We start from the raw sequence: 22,243 nt of genomic DNA on the forward strand, positions 1-22,243 counted from the left end.
AGTATATAGATAACTACAACAGTAGCTACCTCCCCTCCCCCAGAAAAATCAGAATTGTTCTTGTAAAAATACTTTTGGGATTTCACTAAGATATTCTTTGCCATATACATGACTAATTGCAGAAAAAAACTACATATATGAGTTTGATGTGGAGAATTTGGTGACCAATGACCAATGACCAATGAATGCGCCTCAGTAAAGTGTCCGAAATTACCCCTTAACAAGTACCAGAAATAACCCCACTGTGATATTGAACAGTTGAACATGTGTACGGAAAAAAACCCAGAACAGGTGGCAGTCTTCGGCAAAAAAAAAGCCCTAAAAATAACTAGGGTCAATGACCAATGACCCTACACATGCTAGCGTGGCCTAAAGTACCAAGGCTTACACTAAGTAAGACCTATTGTTCTGATCACTTAAGGATAAGATTTAAGAAAGGTTAAAAAGGTCTATAGGTTTAATTTGATATATTGATATTAACTACTAATATTTAATATATTTATTTAATGGGTTATATGTTTATTGAATTAATAATTATATATTAATTCTGTTATTTAATGAATAGTATTTATTATACTTATTATATTTTATATTTTTAAATATATTATTTATTATATATTTTCACTATATTTCAATATAGATGTTCATCAATAGATGTTTAATTTTCAGACTGGCGTCTATTATTAAGTTGCATTTAAAAAAAATAATTTCCGCTAAAAGGATTATAAAGCTAATGTAAATGCTAAATAGAATGTAAATAAAAGTTACATCTTAATGTAAACAGGGTAAACCCTGGTAAAGAGTAATTAATTAATTTCATTAGCGAAACTAAATTATGAAATATGTAAATCATAAAATGTACATTTATATTATAAAATAATATAACACCGAAAAATAGTTATAAAATTATAAAAAAATACAATTATAAAATAAATTATAAATGAAAAAAAATAATTAATAATTATACAGTAAAAAGTAATTAGTGAACTAAATTAAATTATAAAGTTTAAGTATTAAATTATAAATATTATAAAATACTTATTCTTAAAATAAAATAATGTAATTATAAAATAAATCATAAAATATAATTACAAAATTAACAAAATAAATCAAAATCATGAAAAGAATTTAACTAAAACACAGTAAAGAGTAGTCGATTACATAAAAGGTTACTAAAACTCCTAAAGATGGGGTGCACATTAATGCAAACATTCACTTACATTATTGCTGCTAAAACTATACACACCCAAGCCAAAGCAAAAATGAGCTCCCAAAAATAAAATCATTCGCGTATATATACATGTTCAATATCCCTTCTTTTTGGGAATACTTAACGGATTTATAAACAGGCCTTCGAGGTCAGATCAACTTTCATTTTTTATTGTATGAAAATGGCTCAGAAAAGGTAGTAAGGGTAATTTAAATAGTGGATGATCAAAAACTGATAGACTATTTAGATTACCCTTACAGTATGTCAATCTACCCTGGCTCTGCCCTGGGACGGATGATCAAAAACTGATGGACTATTTAGATTACCCTTACTGTATGTCAATCTACCTAGGTTCTGCCCTGAGACGGATGATCAAAAACTGATGGACTATTTAGATTACCCTTACTGTATGTCAATCTACCTAGGTTCTGCCCTAGGACGGATGATCAAAAACTGATGGACTATTTAGATTACCCTTACTGTATGTCAATCTACCTAGGTTCTGCCCTAGGATGGATGATCAAAAACTGATGGACTATTTAGATTACCCTTACTGTATGTCAATCTACCTTGGTTCTGCCCTAGGACGGATGATCAAAAACTGATGGACTATTTAGATTACCCTTACTGTATGTCAATCTACCTTGGTTCTGCCCTGAGACGGATGATCAAAAACTGATGGACTATTTAGATTACCCTTACTGTATGTCAATCTACCTTGGTTCTGCCCTAGGACGGATGATCAAAAACTGATGGACTATTTAGATTACCCTTACTGTATGTCAATCTACCTTGGTTCTGCCCTGAGACGGATGATCAAAAACTGATGGACTATTTAGATTACCCTTACTGTATGTCAATCTACCTAGGTTCTGCCCTAGGATGGATGATCAAAAACTGATGGACTATTTAGATTACCCTTACTGTATGTCAATCTACCTAGGTTCTGCCCTAGGATGGATGATCAAAAACTGATGGACTATTTAGATTACCCTTACTGTATGTCAATCTACCTAGGTTCTGCCCTAGGATGGATGATCAAAAACTGATGGACTATTTAGATTACCCTTACTGTATGTCAATCTACCTAGGTTCTGCCCTAGGATGGATGATCAAAAACTGATGGACTATTTAGATTACCCTTACTGTATGTCAATCTACCTAGGTTCTGCCCTAGGATGGATGATCAAAAACTGATGGACTATTTAGATTACCCTTACTGTATGTCAATCTACCTAGGTTCTGCCCTAGGATGGATGATCAAAAACTGATGGACTATTTAGATTACCCTTACTGTATGTCAATCTACCTAGGTTCTGCCCTAGGATGGATGATCAAAAACTGATGGACTATTTAGATTACCCTTACTGTATGTCAATCTACCTAGGTTCTGCCCTAGGATGGATGATCAAAAACTGATGGACTATTTAGATTACCCTTACTGTATGTCAATCTACCTAGGTTCTGCCCTAGGACGGATGATCAAAAACTGATGGACTATTTAGATTACCCTTACTGTATGTCAATCTACCTAGGTTCTGCCCTAGGATGGATGATCAAAACTGATAGACTATTTAAATTACCCTTACTGTGTGTAAATCTACCTAGGTTCTGCCCTAGGATGGATGATCAAAAACTGATGGACTATTTAGATTACCCTTACTGTATGTCAATCTACCTAGGTTCTGCCCTGGGACGGAAGATCAAAAACTGATGGACTGTTTAGATTACCCTTACTGTATGTCAATCTACCTAGGTTCTGCCCTAGGATGGATGATCAAAAACTGATAGACTATTTAAATTACCCTTACTGCATGTCAATCTACCCTGGCTCTGCCCTGGGACGGATGATCAAAAACTGATGGACTATTTAGATTACCCTTACTGTATGTCAATCTACCTAGGTTCTGCCCTGAGACGGATGATCAAAAACTGATGGACTATTTAGATTACCCTTACTGTATGTCAATCTACCTTGGTTCTGCCCTAGGATGGATGATCAAAAACTGATAGACTATTTAAATTACCCTTACTGCATGTCAATCTACCCTGGCTCTGCCCTGGGACGGATGATCAAAAACTGATGGACTATTTAGATTACCCTTACTGTATGTCAATCTACCTTGGTTCTGCCCTAGGACGGATGATCAAAAACTGATGGACTATTTAGATTACCCTTACTGTATGTCAATCTACCTTGGTTCTGCCCTGAGACGGATGATCAAAAACTGATGGACTATTTAGATTACCCTTACTGTATGTCAATCTACCTTGGTTCTGCCCTAGGATGGATGATCAAAAACTGATAGACTATTTAAATTACCCTTACTGCATGTCAATCTACCCTGGCTCTGCCCTGAGACGGATGATCAAAAACTGATGGACTATTTAGATTACCCTTACTGTATGTCAATCTACCTAGGTTCTGCCCTAGGATGGATGATCAAAAACTGATAGACTATTTAAATTACCCTTACTGCATGTCAATCTACCCTGGCTCTGCCCTGGGACGGATGATCAAAAACTGATGGACTATTTAGATTACCCTTACTGTATGTCAATCTACCTTGGTTCTGCCCTAGGACGGATGATCAAAAACTGATGGACTATTTAGATTACCCTTACTGTATGTCAATCTACCTTGGTTCTGCCCTGAGACGGATGATCAAAAACTGATGGACTATTTAGATTACCCTTACTGTATGTCAATCTACCTTGGTTCTGCCCTAGGATGGATGATCAAAAACTGATAGACTATTTAAATTACCCTTACTGCATGTCAATCTACCCTGGCTCTGCCCTGGGACGGATGATCAAAAACTGATGGACTATTTAGATTACCCTTACTGTATGTCAATCTACCTTGGTTCTGCCCTAGGATGGATGATCAAAAACTGATAGACTATTTAAATTACCCTTACTGTATGTCAATCTACCCTGGCTCTGCCCTGGGACGGATGATCAAAAACTGATGGACTATTTAGATTACCCTTACTGTATGTCAATCTACCTAGGTTCTGCCCTGAGACGGATGATCAAAAACTGATGGACTATTTAGATTACCCTTACTGTATGTCAATCTACCTAGGTTCTGCCCTAGGATGGATGATCAAAAACTGATAGACTATTTAAATTACCCTTACTGCATGTCAATCTACCCTGGCTCTGCCCTGGGACGGATGATCAAAAACTGATGGACTATTTAGATTACCCTTACTGTATGTCAATCTACCTAGGTTCTGCCCTAGGACGGATGATCAAAAACTGATGGACTATTTAGATTACCCTTACTGTATGTCAATCTACCTAGGTTCTGCCCTAGGATGGATGATCAAAACTGATAGACTATTTAAATTACCCTTACTGTGTGTAAATCTACCTTGGTTCTGCCCTGGGATGGATGATCAAAAACTGATGGACTATTTAGATTACCCTTACTGTATGTCAATCTACCTAGGTTCTGCCCTGGGACGGATGATCAAAAACTGATGGACTATTTAGATTACCCTTACTGTATGTCAATCTACCTAGGTTCTGCCCTGGGACGGATGATCAAAAACTGATGGACTATTTAGATTACCCTTACTGTATGTCAATCTACCTAGGTTCTGCCCTAGGATGGATGATCAAAAACTGATGGACTATTTAGATTACCCTTACTGTATGTCAATCTACCTAGGTTCTGCCCTAGGACGGATGATCAAAAACTGATGGACTATTTAGATTACCCTTACTGTATGTCAATCTACCTAGGTTCTGCCCTAGGACGGATGATCAAAAACTGATGGACTATTTAGATTACCCTTACTGTATGTAAATGTACCTTGGTTCTGCCCTAGGGTGGATGATCAGAAACTGATAGACAATTTAAATTACCCTTACTGCATGTCAATCTACCTTGGTTCTGCCCTGAGACGGATGATCAAAAACTGATAGACTATTTAAATTACCTTTACTGCAGGTCAATCTACCTTGGTTCTGCCCTGGGACGGATGATCAAAACTAATAGACTATTTAAATTACCCTTACTGTATGTCAATCTACCTTGGTTCTGCCCTAGGATGGATGATCAAAAACTGATGGACTATTTAGATTACCCTTACTGTATGTCAATCTACCTAGGTTCTGCCCTAGGACGGATGATCAAAAACTGATGGACTATTTAGATTACCCTTACTGTATGTCAATCTACCTAGGTTCTGCCCTAGGATGGATGATCAAAAACTGATGGACTATTTAGATTACCCTTACTGCATGTCAATCTACCTAGGTTCTGCCCTAGGATGGATGATCAAAAACTGATGGACTATTTAGATTACCCTTACTGTATGTCAATCTACCTAGGTTCTGCCCTAGGACGGATGATCAAAAACTGATGGACTATTTAGATTACCCTTACTGTATGTCAATCTACCTAGGTTCTGCCCTAGGATGGATGATCAAAAACTGATGGACTATTTAGATTACCCTTACTGTATGTCAATCTACCTAGGTTCTGCCCTAGGACGGATGATCAAAAACTGATGGACTATTTAGATTACCCTTACTGTATGTCAATCTACCTAGGTTCTGCCCTAGGACGGATGATCAAAAACTGATGGACTATTTAGATTACCCTTACTGTATGTCAATCTACCTAGGTTCTGCCCTAGGATGGATGATCAAAAACTGATGGACTATTTAGATTACCCTTACTGTATGTCAATCTACCTAGGTTCTGCCCTAGGATGGATGATCAAAAACTGATGGACTATTTAGATTACCCTTACTGTATGTCAATCTACCTAGGTTCTGCCCTAGGACGGATGATCAAAAACTGATGGACTATTTAGATTACCCTTACTGCATGTCAATCTACCTAGGTTCTGCCCTGGGACGGATGATCAAAAACTGATGGACTATTTAGATTACCCTTACTGTATGTCAATCTACCTTGGTTCTGCCCTACGGTGGATGATCAAAAACTGATAGACTATTTAAATTACCCTTACTGCATGTCAATCTACCTTGGTTCTGCCCTAGGATGGATGATCAAAACTGATAGACTATTTAAATTACCCTTACTGCATGTCAATCTACCCTGGCTCTGCCCTGGGACGGATGATCAAAAACTGATGGACTATTTAGATTACCCTTACTGTATGTCAATCTACCTAGGTTCTGCCCTAGGACGGATGATCAAAAACTGATGGACTATTTAGATTACCCTTACTGTATGTCAATCTACCTAGGTTCTGCCCTAGGATGGATGATCAAAACTGATAGACTATTTAAATTACCCTTACTGTGTGTAAATCTACCTTGGTTCTGCCCTAGGATGGATGATCAAAAACTGATGGACTATTTAGATTACCCTTACTGTATGTCAATCTACCTAGGTTCTGCCCTGGGACGGATGATCAAAAACTGATGGACTATTTAGATTACCCTTACTGTATGTCAATCTACCTTGGTTCTGCCCTGGGACGGATGATCAAAAACTGATGGACTATTTAGATTACCCTTACTGTATGTCAATCTACCTAGGTTCTGCCCTAGGACGGATGATCAAAAACTGATGGACTATTTAGATTACCCTTACTGTATGTCAATCTACCTAGGTTCTGCCCTAGGATGGATGATCAAAACTGATAGACTATTTAAATTACCCTTACTGTGTGTAAATCTACCTTGGTTCTGCCCTGGGATGGATGATCAAAAACTGATGGACTATTTAGATTACCCTTACTGTATGTCAATCTACCTAGGTTCTGCCCTGGGACGGAAGATCAAAAACTGATGGACTGTTTAGATTACCCTTACTGTATGTCAATCTACCTAGGTTCTGCCCTAGGATGGATGATCAAAAACTGATAGACTATTTAAATTACCCTTACTGCATGTCAATCTACCCTGGCTCTGCCCTGGGACGGATGATCAAAAACTGATGGACTATTTAGATTGCCCTTACTGTATGTCAATCTACCTAGGTTCTGCCCTGAGACGGATGATCAAAAACTGATGGACTATTTAGATTACCCTTACTGTATGTCAATCTACCTAGGTTCTGCCCTAGGATGGATGATCAAAAACTGATAGACTATTTAAATTACCCTTACTGCATGTCAATCTACCCTGGCTCTGCCCTGGGACGGATGATCAAAAACTGATGGACTATTTAGATTACCCTTACTGTATGTCAATCTACCTTGGTTCTGCCCTAGGACGGATGATCAAAAACTGATGGACTATTTAGATTACCCTTACTGTATGTCAATCTACCTTGGTTCTGCCCTGAGACGGATGATCAAAAACTGATGGACTATTTAAATTACCCTTACTGTATGTCAATCTACCTTGGTTCTGCCCTAGGATGGATGATCAAAAACTGATAGACTATTTAAATTACCCTTACTGCATGTCAATCTACCTTGGTTCTGCCCTGAGACGGATGATCAAAAACTGATGGACTATTTAGATTACCCTTACTGTATGTCAATCTACCTAGGTTCTGCCCTAGGATGGATGATCAAAAACTGATAGACTATTTAAATTACCCTTACTGCATGTCAATCTACCCTGGCTCTGCCCTGGGACGGATGATCAAAAACTGATGGACTATTTAGATTACCCTTACTGTATGTCAATCTACCTAGGTTCTGCCCTAGGACGGATGATCAAAAACTGATGGACTATTTAGATTACCCTTACTGTATGTCAATCTACCTAGGTTCTGCCCTAGGATGGATGATCAAAACTGATAGACTATTTAAATTACCCTTACTGTGTGTAAATCTACCTTGGTTCTGCCCTGGGATGGATGATCAAAAACTGATGGACTATTTAGATTACCCTTACTGTATGTCAATCTACCTAGGTTCTGCCCTGGGACGGATGATCAAAAACTGATGGACTATTTAGATTACCCTTACTGTATGTCAATCTACCTAGGTTCTGCCCTGGGACGGATGATCAAAAACTGATGGACTATTTAGATTACCCTTACTGTATGTCAATCTACCTAGGTTCTGCCCTAGGATGGATGATCAAAAACTGATGGACTATTTAGATTACCCTTACTGTATGTCAATCTACCTAGGTTCTGCCCTAGGACGGATGATCAAAAACTGATGGACTATTTAGATTACCCTTACTGTATGTCAATCTACCTAGGTTCTGCCCTAGGACGGATGATCAAAAACTGATGGACTATTTAGATTACCCTTACTGTATGTAAATGTACCTTGGTTCTGCCCTAGGGTGGATGATCAGAAACTGATAGACAATTTAAATTACCCTTACTGCATGTCAATCTACCTTGGTTCTGCCCTGAGACGGATGATCAAAAACTGATAGACTATTTAAATTACCTTTACTGCAGGTCAATCTACCTTGGTTCTGCCCTGGGACGGATGATCAAAACTAATAGACTATTTAAATTACCCTTACTGTATGTCAATCTACCTTGGTTCTGCCCTAGGATGGATGATCAAAAACTGATGGACTATTTAGATTACCCTTACTGTATGTCAATCTTCCTAGGTTCTGCCCTAGGACGGATGATCAAAAACTGATGGACTATTTAGATTACCCTTACTGTATGTCAATCTACCTAGGTTCTGCCCTAGGATGGATGATCAAAAACTGATAGACTATTTAAATTACCCTTACTGCATATCAATCTACCCTGGCTCTGCCCTGGGACGGATGATCAAAAACTGATGGACTATTTAGATTACCCTTACTGTATGTCAATCTACCTAGGTTCTGCCCTAGGACGGATGATCAAAAACTGATGGACTATTTAGATTACCCTTACTGTATGTCAATCTACCTAGGTTCTGCCCTAGGATGGATGATCAAAACTGATAGACTATTTAAATTACCCTTACTGTGTGTAAATCTACCTTGGTTCTGCCCTGGGATGGATGATCAAAAACTGATGGACTATTTAGATTACCCTTACTGTATGTCAATCTACCTAGGTTCTGCCCTGGGACGGATGATCAAAAACTGATGGACTATTTAGATTACCCTTACTGTATGTCAATCTACCTAGGTTCTGCCCTAGGACGGATGATCAAAAACTGATGGACTATTTAGATTACCCTTACTGTATGTCAATCTACCTAGGTTCTGCCCTAGGACGGATGATCAAAAACTGATGGACTATTTAGATTACCCTTACTGTATGTCAATCTACCTAGGTTCTGCCCTAGGATGGATGATCAAAACTGATAGACTATTTAAATTACCCTTACTGTGTGTAAATCTACCTTGGTTCTGCCCTGGGATGGATGATCAAAAACTGATGGACTATTTAGATTACCCTTACTGTATGTCAATCTACCTAGGTTCTGCCCTGGGACGGATGATCAAAAACTGATGGACTATTTAGATTACCCTTACTGTATGTCAATCTACCTAGGTTCTGCCCTAGGACGGATGATCAAAAACTGATGGACTATTTAGATTACCCTTACTGTATGTCAATCTACCTAGGTTCTGCCCTAGGACGGATGATCAAAAACTGATGGACTATTTAGATTACCCTTACTGTATGTCAATCTACCTAGGTTCTGCCCTAGGATGGATGATCAAAACTGATAGACTATTTAAATTACCCTTACTGTGTGTAAATCTACCTTGGTTCTGCCCTGGGATGGATGATCAAAAACTGATGGACTATTTAGATTACCCTTACTGTATGTCAATCTACCTAGGTTCTGCCCTGGGATGGATGATCAAAAACTGATGGACTATTTAGATTACCCTTACTGTATGTAAATCTACCTTGGTTCTGCCCTGGGACGGATGATCAAAAACTGATGGACTATTTAGATTACCCTTACTGTATGTCAATCTACCTAGGTTCTGCCCTAGGACGGATGATCAAAAACTGATGGACTATTTAGATTACCCTTACTGTATGTCAATCTACCTAGGTTCTGCCCTAGGATGGATGATCAAAAACTGATAGACTATTTAAATTACCCTTACTGTATGTAATCTACCTTGGTTCTGCCCTGGGATGGATGATCAAAAACTGATGGACTATTTAGATTACCCTTACTGTATGTCAATCTACCTAGGTTCTGCCCTGGGACGGATGATCAAAAACTGATGGACTATTTAGATTACCCTTACTGTATGTCAATCTACCTAGGTTCTGCCCTAGGATGGATGATCAAAAACTGATAGACTATTTAAATTACCCTTACTGCATGTCAATCTACCTGGTTCTGCCCTGGGACGGATGATCAAAAACTGATAGACTATTTAAATTACCTTTACTGCATGTCAATCTACCTTGGTTCTGCCCTGGGACGGATGATCAAAAACTGAATAGACTATTTAAATTACCCTTACTGTATGTCAATCTACCTTGGTTCTGCCCTGAGGACGGATGATCAAAAACTGATAGACTATTTAAATTACCTTTACTGCAGGTCAATCTACCTTGGTTCTGCCCTGGGACGGATGATCAAAAACTGACAGACTATTTAATTACCCTTACTGTATGTCAATCTACCTAGGTTCTGCCCTGGGACGGATGATCAAAAACTGATGACTATTTAATTACCCTTACTGTATGTCAATCTACCTTGGTTCTGCCCTAGGATGGATGATCAAAAACTGATAGACTATTTAAATTACCCTTACTGCATGTCAATCTACCTTGGTTCTGCCCTGGGATGGATGATCAAAAACTGATAGACTATTTAATTACCCTTACTGTTGTCAATCTACCTTGGTTCTGCCCTACGATGGATGATCAAAAACTGATAGACTATTTAAATTACCCTTACTGCATGTCAATCTACCTTGGTTCTGCCCTGAGACGGATGATCAAAAACTGATAGACTATTTAAATTACCCTTACTGCAGTCAATCTACCTTGGTTCTGCCCTGGGACGGATGATCAAAACTGATAGACTATTTAAATTACCCTTACTGTATGTCAATCTACCTTGGTTCTGCCCTAGGATGGATGATCAAAACTGATAGACTATTTAAATTACCCTTACTGCATGTCAATCTACCTTGGTTCTGCCCTGAGACGGATGATCAAAAACTGATAGACTATTTAAATTACCTTACTGCATGTCAATCTACCTTGGTTCTGCCCTGGGACGGATGATCAAAACTAATAGACTATTTAAATTACCCTTACTGTATGTCAATCTACCTTGGTTCTGCCCTAGGGTGGATGATCAAAAACTGATAGACTATTTAAATTACCCTTACTGCATGTCATTCTACCTTGGTTCTGTCCTGGGATGGATGATCAAAAACTGACAGACTATTTAAATTACCCTTACTGTATGTCAATCTACCTTGGTTCTGCCCTAGGACGGATGATCAAAAACTGATAGACTATTTAATTACCCTTACTGTACGTCAATCTACCTTGGTTCTGCCCTAGGATGGATGATCAAAAACTGATAGACTATTTAAATTACCCTTACTGCATGTCAATCTACCTTGGTTCTGCCCTGAGGACGGATGATCAAAAACTGATAGACTATTTAAATTACCCTTACTGCATGTCAATCTACCTTGGTTCTGCCCTGGGACGGATGATCAAAACTAATAGACTATTTAAATTACCCTTACTGTATGTCAATCTACCTTGGTTCTGCCCTACGGTGGATGATCAAAAACTGATAGACTATTTAAATTACCTTACTGCATGTCAATCTACCTTGGTTCTGCCCTGGGATGGATGATCAAAAACTGATAGACTATTTAAATTACCCTTACTGTATGTCAATCTACCTTGGTTCTGCCCTAGGACGGATGATCAAAAACTGATAGACTATTTAAATTACCCTTACTGTACGTCAATCTACCTTGGTTCTGCCCTAGGATGGATGATCAAAACTGATAGACTATTTAAATTACCCTTACTGCATGTCAATCTACCTTGGTTCTGCCCTAGGGTGGATGATCAAAAACTGATAGACTATTTGAATTACCCTTACTGCATGTCAATCTACCTTGGTTCTGCCCTGGGACGGATGATCAAAACTAATAGACTATTTAAATTACCCTTACTGCATGTCAATCTACCTTGGTTCTGCCCTGGACGGATGATCAAAAACTGATAGACTATTTAAATTACCCTTACTGTATGTCAATCTACCTTGGTTCTGCCCTAGGATGGATGATCAAAACTGATAGACTATTTAAATTACCCTTACTGTATGTAAATCTACCTTGGTTCTGCCCTAGGGTGGATGATCAAAAACTGATAGACTATTTAAATTACCCTTACTGTATGTCAATCTACCTTGGTTCTGCCCTGGGACGGATGATCAAAAACTGATGGACTATTTAGATTACCCTTACTGTATGTCAATCTACCTAGGTTCTGCCCTAGGATGGATGATCAAAACTGATAGACTATTTAAATTACCCTTACTGCATGTCAATCTACCTTGGTTCTGCCCTGGGACGGATGATCAAAAACTGATAGACTATTTAAATTACCCTTACTGTGTCAATCTACCTTGGTTCTGCCCTAGGATGGATGATCAAAACTGATAGACTATTTAAATTACCCTTACTGCATGTCAATCTACCTTGGTTCTGCCCTGGGACGGATGATCAAAAACTGATAGACTATTTAAATTACCCTTACTGCATGTCAATCTACCTTGGTTCTGCCCTGGGACGGATGATCAAAACTGATAGACTATTTAAATTACCCTTACTGCATGTCAATCTACCTTGGTTCTGCCCTGGGACGGATGATCAAAAACTGATAGACTATTTAAATTACCCTTACTGTATGTCAATCTACCTTGGTTCTGCCCTAGGATGGATGATCAAAACTGATAGACTATTTAAATTACCCTTACTGTATGTCAATCTACCTTGGTTCTGCCCTAGGGTGGATGATCAAAAACTGATAGACTATTTAAATTACCCTTACTGCATGTCAATCTACCTTGGTTCTGCCCTAGGATGGATGATCAAAACTGATAGACTATTTAAATTACCCTTACTGCATGTCAATCTACCTTGGTTCTGCCCTAGGGTGGATGATCAAAAACTGATAGACTATTTAAATTACCCTTACTGCATGTCAATCTACCTTGGTTCTGCCCTAGGATGGATGATCAAAAACTGATAGACTATTTAATTACCCTTACTGTATGTCAATCTACCTTGGTTCTGCCCTAGGATGGATGATCAAAAACTGATGACTATTTAAATTACCCTTACTGCATGTCAATCTACCTTGGTTCTGCCCTAGGATGGATGATCAAAACTGATAGACTATTTAAATTACCCTTACTGCATGTCAATCTACCTTGGTTCTGCCCTAGGATGGATGATCAAAAACTGATAGACTATTTAATTACCCTTACTGCATGTCAATCTACCTTGGTTCTGCCCTGGATGGATGATCAAAACTGATAGACTATTTAAATTACCCTTACTGCATGTCAATCTACCTTGGTTCTGCCCTACGATGGATGATCAAAAACTGATAGACTATTTAATTACCCTTACTGCATGTCAATCTACCTTGGTTCTGCCCTGGGACCTGCATGTCAATCTACCTTGGTTCTGCCCTGGGACGGATGATCAAAAACTGATAGACTATTTACATTACCCTTACTGATGTCAATCTACCTTGGTTCTGCCCTAGGGTCGGATGATCAAAAACTGATGACTATTTAGATTACCCTTACTGTATGTCAATCTACCTTGGTTCTGCCCTAGGATGGATGATCAAAAACTGATAGACTATTTAATTACCCTTACTGTATGTCAATCTACCTTGGTTCTGCCCTAGGTGGATGATCAAAAACTGATAGACTATTTAAATTACCCTTACTGCATGTCAATCTACCTTGGTTCTGCCCTGGGACGGATGATCAAAAACTGATAGACTATTTAAATTACCCTTACTGTATGTCAATCTACCTTGGTTCTGCCCTGGACGGATGATCAAAAACTGATAGACTATTTAATTACCCTTACTGTATGTCAATCTACCTTGGTTCTGCCCTAGATGGATGATCAAAAACTGATAGACTATTTAATTACCCTTACTGCTGTCAATCTACCTTGGTTCTGCCCTATGATGTAATCTACCTTGGTTCTGCCCTGGGACGGATGATCAAAAACTGACAGACTATTTACATTACCCTTACTGCATGTCAATCTACCTTGGTTCTGTCCTACGGTGGATGATCAAAAACTGATGCACTATTTAGATTACCCTTACTGTATGTCAATCTACCTAGGTTCTGCCCTAGGATGGATGATCAAAACTGATAGACTATTTAAATTACCCTTACTGTATGTAAATCTACCTTGGTTCTGCCCTAGGGTGGATGATCAAAACTGATAGACTATTTAAATTACCCTTACTGCATGTCAATCTACCTTGGTTCTGCCCTGGGACGGATGATCAAAAACTGATAGACTATTTAATTACCCTTACTGCATGTCAATCTACCTTGGTTCTGCCCTAGGGTCGGATGATCAAAAACTGATGACTATTTAGATTACCCTTACTGTATGTAAATCTACCTTGGTTCTGCCCTAGGGTGGATGATCAAAAACTGATAGACTATTTAAATTACCCTTACTGCATGTCAATCTACCTTGGTTCTGCCCTAGGATGGATGATCAAAAACTGATAGACTATTTAAATTACCCTTACTGCATGTCAATCTACCTTGGTTCTGCCCTGGGACGGATGATCAAAAACTGATAGACTATTTAATTACCCTTACTGTATGTCAATCTACCTTGGTTCTGCCCTGGACGGATGATCAAAAACTGATAGACTATTTAAATTACCCTTACTGTATGTCAATCTACCTTGGTTCTGCCCTGGTGGATGATCAAAAACTGATAGACTATTTAAATTACCCTTACTGCATGTCAATCTACCTTGGTTCTGCCCTGGGACGGATGATCAAAAACTGATAGACTATTTAAATTACCCTTACTGCATGTCAATCTACCTTGGTTCTGCCCTGGGACGGATGATCAAAAACTGACAGACTATTTACATTACCCTTACTGTATGTCAATCTACCTTGGTTCTGCCCTGGGACGGATGATCAAAAACTGATAGACTATTTAAATTACCCTTACTGTATGTCAATCTACCTTGGTTCTGCCCTACGGTGGATGATCAAAAACTGATAGACTATTTAAATTACCCTTACTGCATGTCAATCTACCTTGGTTCTGCCCTGGGACGGATGATCAAAAACTGACAGACTATTTACATTACCCTTACTGCATGTCAATCTACCTTGGTTCTGCCCTGGGACGGATGATCAAAAACTGATAGACTATTTAAATTACCCTTACTGCATGTCAATCTACCTTGGTTCTGCCCTGGGACGGATGATCAAAAACTGATAGACTATTTAAATTACCCTTACTGCATGTCAATCTACCTTGGTTCTGCCCTGGGACGGATGATCAAAAACTTACAGACTATTTACATTACCCTTACTGTATGTCAATCTACCTTGGTTCTGCCCTACGGTGGATGATCAATAACTGATACACTATTTAAATTACCCTTACTGTATGTCAATCTACCTTGGTTCTGCCCTAGGGGATGATCAAAAACTGATAGACTATTTAAATTACCCTTACTGTATGTCAATCTACCTTGGTTCTGCCCTACGGTGGATGATCAAAAACTGATGCACTATTTAATTACCCTTACTGTATGTCAATCTACCTTGGTTCTGCCCTACGGTGGATGATCAAAAACTGATAGACTATTTAAATTACCCTTACTGTATGTCAATCTACCTTGGTTCTGCCCTACGGTGGATGATCAAAAACTGATAGACTATTTAAATTACCCTTACTGTATTTCAATCTACCTTGGTTCTGCCCTACGGTGGATGATCAAAAACTGATAGACTATTTAAATTACCCTTACTGCATGTCAATCTACCTTGGTTCTGCCCTACGGGGATGATCAAAAACTGAGACTATTTACATTACCCTTACTGTATGTCAATCTACCTTGGTTCTGCCCTACGGTGGATGATCAAAAACTGATAGACTATTTAGATTACCCTTACTGTATGTCAATCTACCTTGGTTCTGCCCTAGGATGGATGATCAAAAACTGATAGACTATTTAAATTACCCTTACTGTATGTCAATCTACCTTGGTTCTGCCCTAGGATGGATGATCAAAAACTGATAGACTATTTAAATTACCCTTACTGTATGTCAATCTACCTTGGTTCTGCCCTAGGATGGATGATCAAAAACTGATAGACTATTTAAATTACCCTTACTGATCTACCTTGGTTTTGCCCTGAGACGGATGATCAAAAACTGATAGACTATTTAGATTACCCTTACTGATTGGTTCTGCCATAGGATGGACTATGTATCAACCAGTGAAACGATTCTTTTTTATGTAAGCCTAAAAAAGTTATACCCGTTTTGGCTCTCACAGAGACTATCCGTCTTCGTTTTACTCTAAGTAGCCCTGGCTCTCAAGTTTTTTCATCACTTCCATCAACTTGATTTTAATTCAAAAATCAACGAAAAGATTCTGTTTGTTAAATAAATTGCGCAATATGTATCCAGTCTTTTTCCGCATATTACGGAGCTGTTGGTACTAAAACCTTGTTTGTCAAAAAGATCTTAGGGCAAAACGGTTGTTCAGGTTATTGCATAAATTCTTGCTAAAACATACTAAAAGATGTCGCAATAAAAAAAAACCTACCCCAGCCCATTGAAGAAGTTACGAAATTGTGTGGCAATTGTGTGGTAATAGTAGAGATTTTAGGAGGCTCCTTCGAACCACCCACATCTTCTCTAAAATCGAGCCACAGACAATAGAAGAAGTAAGAGAAATTGGACAATAACCATGAGTAGCACCCGAATAAAACTAACCTTTTTAGACGTGCAACAGGGCTACGAATCTTCTTCTTTCTGCCACAAAGGAGTTTGGACCTTGGAGGCGTGTCATAGGTAATAGCAGGGATTTTAGGAGGCTCCATCAAATCCGTCAGTTCTTCACTAAAATTAAGCTGTGCAGCAATTTCAGAAGTATGTGTTTTGGATGTAGAGGCACTTGAATCCGTCTGGGGAGGAGTGTAGAGGTGAAGTGTTGATTCCGGGATGCTAAATCGAATATTGGGTTTCACCTAAAATATTAGTACCTTAATTAGGCCTGGGTTCCCTCGAGGACAAACAGAATACAATTTCGGCTCATGTTTGGGGTTGTAATAAGATTTGTTTTCTCTCTTTAAAATTTAAAAGCATTTTATACACGCCTTCAATGTATGTAATATGTAATTGGAGTTTTTCTCCTTTTTTATTATCTTCCTTTCTTTATTTTGTATTTATTAAGACTTTTTTGTAGCATACTTAATGGCTTACTTTTTCTTTGAATTATTCCACAGAACAATTAACTTATAAAGTAAACTATTTAGTATAAAAAAAATACCAGGGAGTAAAAATATACCCCTTACGTGGGGTTTATAACTTTCTCGTGGTGGTTCTAAGACTAATAGGCAAAAATATGGGCCTACTATTGTCAATTTTCGTCATTATCCAGTCACTGACCGTCCTGCCGAATGTGTGACCATTGGGCGGGGGGGGGGGTATTTTCTGGAATACATTGCCAAAATTGGATGAAATGAAGTAAGTAATTCATGTCAAAATTATACCTGGAGGAGGGGAAGCTGCCACTTCTTAAGTTGTTTGATGCCATATGCCTTTAGCTTATTTTTTACCCTTGTTTCTTTGTTCAAAAGCTAGCAGCTACTACTACCAATAACTGGGGTTTACAACTGGGGTCAATAACTGCATATGGGGTTTCCTTCCATTAAAAATTGAATTCCCGATTTTTCCTAATTTTGCATATATGGTTGTGTAAATTTCTACTCAACAAATTCATGTCCCATTTCATTTCCACTGTCCTTGGTACTCTATAGTTAATTCACAATTATAGTTAATATAGTTAATTTATTAGAGAGTGCCCTAATCTCGATTTCTTAGATATTATATTATTTCTTAGATATTATTTAATACAGAACAGTAATTGCAATACCAGAACAGCAGAACACCCACAAGGCATCCTTGCCTTGCATCAGCATCACAAGGCAGAACACCCACACCCACATTCAGGATCCTATTGCAGATGTCCCAGCATCCGCTTCACACTAGAATATGGTATCACATGCTACTGCTGAATCACCAACAAAACAAGCTTGAAAAAATTCACCCAGGAGTACCTCCTTAGGTATTAGACTCAACTTCTGATCTATTTTCTTCCAAGAAGAGTTTCGAATACCAATCATGCTCCAGCGTCACGGGTTATTTCAAATCAAACGTTTTTTTTTTAATTCATCCCAAACAAACTATGCAATCTATTTTAATTCACACCTGCCTAAAAAGGTGTTGTCACTGTAATAATAAAACTCTAGACTGATTACCGTGCGCCAACAAATCTCATTAAACCCCACCCAGCTGCACCCAACAACAATGATGAATGCGAAGGGTGTTAACAGAGAACCTTAACGACCGATTTTATCTACGTCATAAGCCTTTCCTGGTGGCATTAAAGAGAAAGCGCCAAAACAAAAGCACAATACACAGAAAGCACATAAATTAATAATTCTTTGTCAGAGTCCGATCAGACAGGGGCATCCATCAGAAAGAGATGGAAAGGGGGTGAGAATGCCCCTACGTTTCCAGCACAGCTTTTTAAACCTTTAATTTTGCCCAGCCACCAACCCCACACCCTTATATTTTTGTGAATTGATGCCTATGTAACGCAACCAAGTCCAAGAAAAATAAACAACAGAGCAAATTGTAAAAGAAGATCTCTTGCTGGCTTTCTTTTTTTTACTTCTTCTTTTTTTATTTCTTCTTTTACTTCTTCTTTTTTTCTTAAATTTACTTCCTTTTTTCTTATATTTACTTCTTCTTTTTGTATTTAATATTTCATTAATTATATTTAATTTAATATTTAATACATATTTTAATACCTTTCAATATCTTATTAAAATAGATTAATATCTTGATTTAAGACCCTTTTTTAGCGAACCTGACATATTGAATACTTAGACTATGGTTAACAGTAAAAACAAGAAATATTTTTGGTATTTGGTATTTAAGAAATATTTGAAATATTTGAATATTTTGGTATTTTCATTGAAAATGATCGAACAGACAACAAAATTGCTCAAGCGCTTAAGCATTGAAATATTTTATTTTTGTTATATTTACTGGTATTTGCAATTTTATTTACTGCTATTTACTATTTACTGTTATTACCATTATTCAGTTCTACTTGCTTAGTTTAATTTACTGTTTATTTTAGAATTGATTATTTATAGAATTGACTGTTTATATAGAATTATTTACTTCTATTTGCTTAGTTTAATTTACTGTTCATTTTAGAATTAACTAAATTAAAACTCGCTTTAATTGAAAGAAGATGTTTTAACCTCCCCTGTAGCTCAAGATGAAACCCCCTGATACAATATCAGTAATTTCTGAATCTATAAAGAAAAATTTATGACTGCTAATGCAGAGAAGAAGTCGTGTCTACGTCAATTTAACCCTTCCCCCAAAAGGGAAAAGAAATATTTTGCTATTGAATTATGAATGAAACCCAAAACGAACAGAAATTAAATAACCAATAATTGTAAGCAAACATACAATAGATACCAATATAAATGAATAAATAAATCTTAAAACAAGAGGAACTTAAATTGATTATACAAATCAAGTCTGAATCGAACAACTGTAAAATCGAACCTTCTCTCACTGTAAAAATCTAAAACCACTGCGTCATTGGCGTTTTACTGAAAACTATACGTGTCTTGAACAGTCTTGGAAAGTACAAATAAAATCATAATGAATATTAAATATATAATGATATTAATTGTTGAAAGATCATCAATTCAAGATTTATTCCACTTAAATATTTATGTTCATTTTCAATGCTGTAAGAACTGGACAAGAAAATATTTGTAATATAATTTGTTTTCAGTGAAGCGCCAATGACACAGTAGGTTTTAAGTTTTTACAGTTAAGGAAGGGGGCAGCACCCAAATTCTTGTTTGTAGTGAAGCTATATTTGTCTTGAACGGTCTTGGAAAGAACTAATAAAATTAAAGTGAATATTTGATGTATAATAATGTTAATTGCTGAAAGGTCATCAGTTCAAAATTTTACAGCAATTTTAATGTTGATTTTCAATATTAAGTACAAAAGAAAAAATTTGTAATATAACTCGTTTTTAGTAAAGTGCCAATGACATCGTAGGCTATAGAATTTTCCAGTGAGAGAAGGAGGCAATAAACAAACTCTTGTTTAAAGTGATTTTTGTTGGATTCAGGCTTGATCTGCATAATCAATTTAAGTTCCACTCGTTTTAAGATTTATTTATTCGTTTATACTGGTATCTATTGTATGTTTGTTTGCATTGATTTGTTATTTAATTTCTGTTCGTTTTGGGTTTCATTAATTTTTTTTTCGTTTTAAGCTTTATTTGCATGTTCAATTTAAGCTTTAATGGTTTCAAGATTTATTTAGAACTGATTCCAGGCCCTGGGAGGTTATGTCGACACCGGAGTTTTTGTTATCTCACCTTTGAACCATTTTTAACAAAATGGTCATCTCAAAATTTTTATTGGATGAGTTTTGGGGAAAAAAGAACGTGGGGGGGGCTAGCTGCCCTTAGATCTCTTTTGACTCTTAAAAAGTGAACTAGAACTTTCAATTTCCGGACAGGAAATTTCAAACACCGGAGTTTCCATTATATGATTTTTGAACTGTTTTTCATAAAATACCTATCTCAAAATTTTTATCTGATGCATTTGGGAAAAAAAGGGCTTGAAGGGTAGTTGCCCTCCTATCTCTTTTGACTCTTAAAAAGTGAACTAGAACTTTAAAATTCCAATCAAATGAGCCCTCTCTGAAGTTTATACAAGCATCCCTTACACAAGAACCATATACGCACCCAGGGCATAACTTACAATGCCTGCACCTGGGCCCTGGGGGGTTGTGTCAAGACCGAAGATTTTGTTATCTGACTCTTCAACTATTTTTAACACAATGGCTAACTCAAAATTTTTATCTGATACATTTGGAGAAAAAAGGGCGTGGGGGGCTAGTTGCCCTTCAATCACCTGACTCTTAAAGAGGGCACTAGAGCTTCCGATTTCCAATCGAATGAGCCCCCTTCGAAGTTTATACGACCACCCCTTCCATATAAAGTGCCCCTGGGGGAAAAAATAATAATAAAACATTGGAGCCATATGGCCTTTACCATAGGCAATGCTATAGGGTTGCCTCTGATCAAACAGTTCGTGGTAACGAACTGTATGTAAGGAGCGACTCGGCTTAATAGTAACCGAAACTCTAAAAAACGGGATCTTGATATCACTGAATAAATTAAAAAATCAGCTTATTACGCCGATTCCAATTACACAAGATCCATCAGGTTTAGTGTTACCCCTCAAAAGTTAGGAGCCGGAGGAAATTTGCCTGATTTTTGAAATAGGGCGAACCAACTCTCCCCCCAAAAAAATCCAAGGAATCTAAATAGAAATCACACCATTTGATTTAGCGTATCAGTGAACCCTACTGTAGAGGTTTCAAGCTCTTATGTACAAAAATGTGGAAATTTGCTAATTTTTACCAAATGAAAGATCGCGTGTTTATTTGTTTTTTCGTTTTTGTTTTTTTCCAGGGGTAGTAGTATCGAAAAAATTGTTTAAGAAGAATCAAAAGAGGGTGTATTCAAACGAAAATTAAAAGTTCTAGAGCCCTTTTTAAGTGATCAAAAAGATTGGAAGCAACTGGCCCCTCTCCCACGCCCTTTTTTACCCCAAAGTTATCTGATCAAAATTTTGAGATAGCCATTTTGTTCAGTACAACTGAAAGATCAAATAACCATGTGTTTAGGGGTAAAATGGCCACCAGCATCCGTGGCGAGAGGCCTGTAAGTTATGAAATTTGCCTAATGTTTACGTTTAGGATTTGTTATTGGGGAGGATTAGACATTTTTCGGGGAAATTT

General features: G+C 37.5%; 1 protein-coding gene across 8 annotated transcripts in view; it reads right to left on the reverse strand.

The window, feature by feature from the left end:
• Positions 1–22,243, reverse strand: part of LOC136028374 (uncharacterized) — an 87,574-nt gene that overhangs the window by 19,928 nt on the left and 45,403 nt on the right. For all 8 annotated transcript variants that reach the window (XR_010617820.1, XM_065706175.1, XM_065706172.1 and 5 more), the window contains one exon: positions 17,099–17,352. Coding sequence is in view for 7 of the 8 variants with exons in the window: in XM_065706175.1 (XP_065562247.1) it covers positions 17,099–17,352 (254 nt within the window). In the remaining variant the exon portion in view is untranslated. The remainder of the gene's footprint in view (positions 1–17,098; positions 17,353–22,243) is intronic.

The sequence above is a fragment of the Artemia franciscana genome, chromosome 6, assembly GCF_032884065.1.
Source record: "Artemia franciscana chromosome 6, ASM3288406v1, whole genome shotgun sequence".
NCBI lineage: Eukaryota > Metazoa > Arthropoda > Branchiopoda > Anostraca > Artemiidae > Artemia > Artemia franciscana.